General features: G+C 49.3%; 1 protein-coding gene across 1 annotated transcript in view; it reads left to right on the forward strand.

Moving 5' to 3' along the window:
- Positions 1-1,793, forward strand: part of LOC124023374 (dedicator of cytokinesis protein 1-like) — a gene marked incomplete at both ends in the record, with an annotated part of 103,273 nt that extends 101,480 nt beyond the window's left edge. The window contains one exon of the mRNA XM_046337901.1: positions 1,620-1,793. Within this exon, the coding sequence (XP_046193857.1) occupies positions 1,620-1,793 (174 nt within the window). The remainder of the gene's footprint in view (positions 1-1,619) is intronic.
- Positions 1,794-2,244: the final 451 nt, after the last annotated feature.

A 2,244-nucleotide genomic window follows, 5' to 3' on the forward strand; every position in this document is an offset into this window, starting at 1 on the left:
CTGTGTCTACATCAGGTCTGTCTCCACGGTGAGTGTGTGTCTGTGTCTACATCAGGTCTGTCTCCACGGTGAGTGTGTGTGTCTACATCAGGTCTGTCTCCACGGTGAGTGTGTGTCTGTGTCCCACCAGATGAGGTGGAAACAGGGCAGGTCCTGAACCCACGGTATTTAGTCACCCAGATGAGGTGGGAACAGGGTCCTGAACCCACAGTATTTAGTCACCCAGATGAGGTGGGAACAGGGTCCTGAACCCACAGTATTTAGTCACCCAGATGAGGTGGGAACAGGGCAGGTCCTGAACCCACGGTATTTAGTCACCCAGATGAGGTGGGAACAGGGTCCTGAACCCACAGTATTTAGTCACCCAGATGAGGTGGGAACAGGGTCCTGAACCCACGGTATTTAGTCACCCAGATGAGGTGGGAACAGGGCAGGTCCTGAACCCACAGTATTTAGTCACCCAGATGAGGTGGGAACAGGGCAGGTCCTGAACCCACAGTATTTAGTCACCCAGATGAGGTGGGAACAGGGCAGGTCCTGAACCCACAGTATTTAGTCACCCAGATGAGGTGGGAACAGGGCAGGTCCTGAACCCACAGTATTTAGTCACCCAGATGAGGTGGGAACAGGGCAGGTCCTGAACCCACGGTATTTAGTCACCCAGATGAGGTGGGAACAGGGCAGGTCCTGAACCCACGGTATTTAGTCACCCAGATGAGGTGGGAACAGGGTCCTGAACGATTCGGTGTTACATCGTGACTGACATGTAAAGTCAATGTTCCCACGTCATTAATCCAGAACGAATAGATTCCATAGTCTCTGTAAATCCTTCCATCTGATGCCGGTCTTAAGAGGCTGGCCAGGCTCCGGTTACCGCAGATTGGAGATTTGTCACCCTGCCAGGCAGTCACACAGATCCTTCTACATTTAGGTTGGGGGGGGAATGTATAAACTGTAATTTACTCAAGACAATCCACACATGTTCTGCCATTGTCATCACTCGTCTGTCCCAGAGATTCAGAAATCAGAACCCCTCAGGTAGCCGTTCCCTATAATGTCCCTGTTGTTAGTTCTGTAGAATCAGAACCCCTCAGGTAGCCGTTCCCTATAATGTCCCTGTTGTTAGTTCTGTAGAATCAGAACCCCTCAGGTAGCCGTTTCCTATAATGTCCCTGTTGTTAGTTCTGTAGAATCAGAACCCCTCAGGTAGCCGTTGCCTATAATGTCCCTGTTGTTAGTTCTGTAGAATCAGAACCCCTCAGGTAGCCGTTCCCTATAATGTCCCTGTTGTTAGTTCTGTAGAATCAGAACCCCTCAGGTAACCGTTCCCTATAATGTCCCTGTTGTTAGTTCTGTAGAATCAGAACCCCTCAGGTAGCCGTTCCCTATAATGTCCCTGTTGTTAGTTCTGTAGAATCAGAACCCCTCAGGTAACCGTTGCCTATAATGTCCCTGTTGTTAGTTCTGTAGAATCAGAACCCCTCAGGTAGCCGTTTCCTATAATGTCCCTGTTGTTAGTCTGTAGATTGGTGTTAAAATGTCTCACTCACAGATGGACCTCAACCTGGAAATGAATCAGAACTTATAACCTTCTTTTACTTCCTGCTTCCTGTGTTCAGGAGGAGATCAGCCCATTGGAGAATGCCATGGAGACGATGCAACTGACCAATGAGAAGATCAGCAACATGGTGCAGCGTCCTGAACCGACTCAACCTTCCCATCAACCCCTCTCCATGCTGCTCAACGGCATCGTGGACCCCGCTGTCATGGGCGGTTTCACCAACTACGAGAAGGTACTGTGTGTGTGTGTGTGTGTGTGTGTGTGTGTGTGTGTGTGTGTGTGTGTGTGTGTGTGTGTGTGTGTGTGTGTGTGTGTGTGTGTGTGTGTGTGTGTGTGTGTGTGTGTGTGTGTGTGTGTGTGTGTGTGTGTGTGTGTGTGTCGTCATGGGTGGGTCTACCTTACTTAGCTAATGAATACAGCTTTAGTTGTTACTGTGGACCAAACATAACCGTAGTTTGGTTGAACTATCTGATCATAGTGGTTTGGAACGTCTTCCCCATGTAGGAAGATACAACATTCATACAGAAGACAAAAGATTGTTTCTGTTATGAGTTCTGACGTCCCCTCTCTCTCCTTTCTCCTCTCCTCTCTCTCCCCTCTTCACCCTCTCTCCTCTCATACCTCCTCTTCTCTCACCTCTCCTATTCTCTTCCCCTCTCCTCTCCTCTCCTTTCCCTCCCCTC

Source organism: Oncorhynchus gorbuscha, unplaced genomic scaffold (assembly GCF_021184085.1).
Source record: "Oncorhynchus gorbuscha isolate QuinsamMale2020 ecotype Even-year unplaced genomic scaffold, OgorEven_v1.0 Un_scaffold_1617, whole genome shotgun sequence".
NCBI lineage: Eukaryota > Metazoa > Chordata > Actinopteri > Salmoniformes > Salmonidae > Oncorhynchus > Oncorhynchus gorbuscha.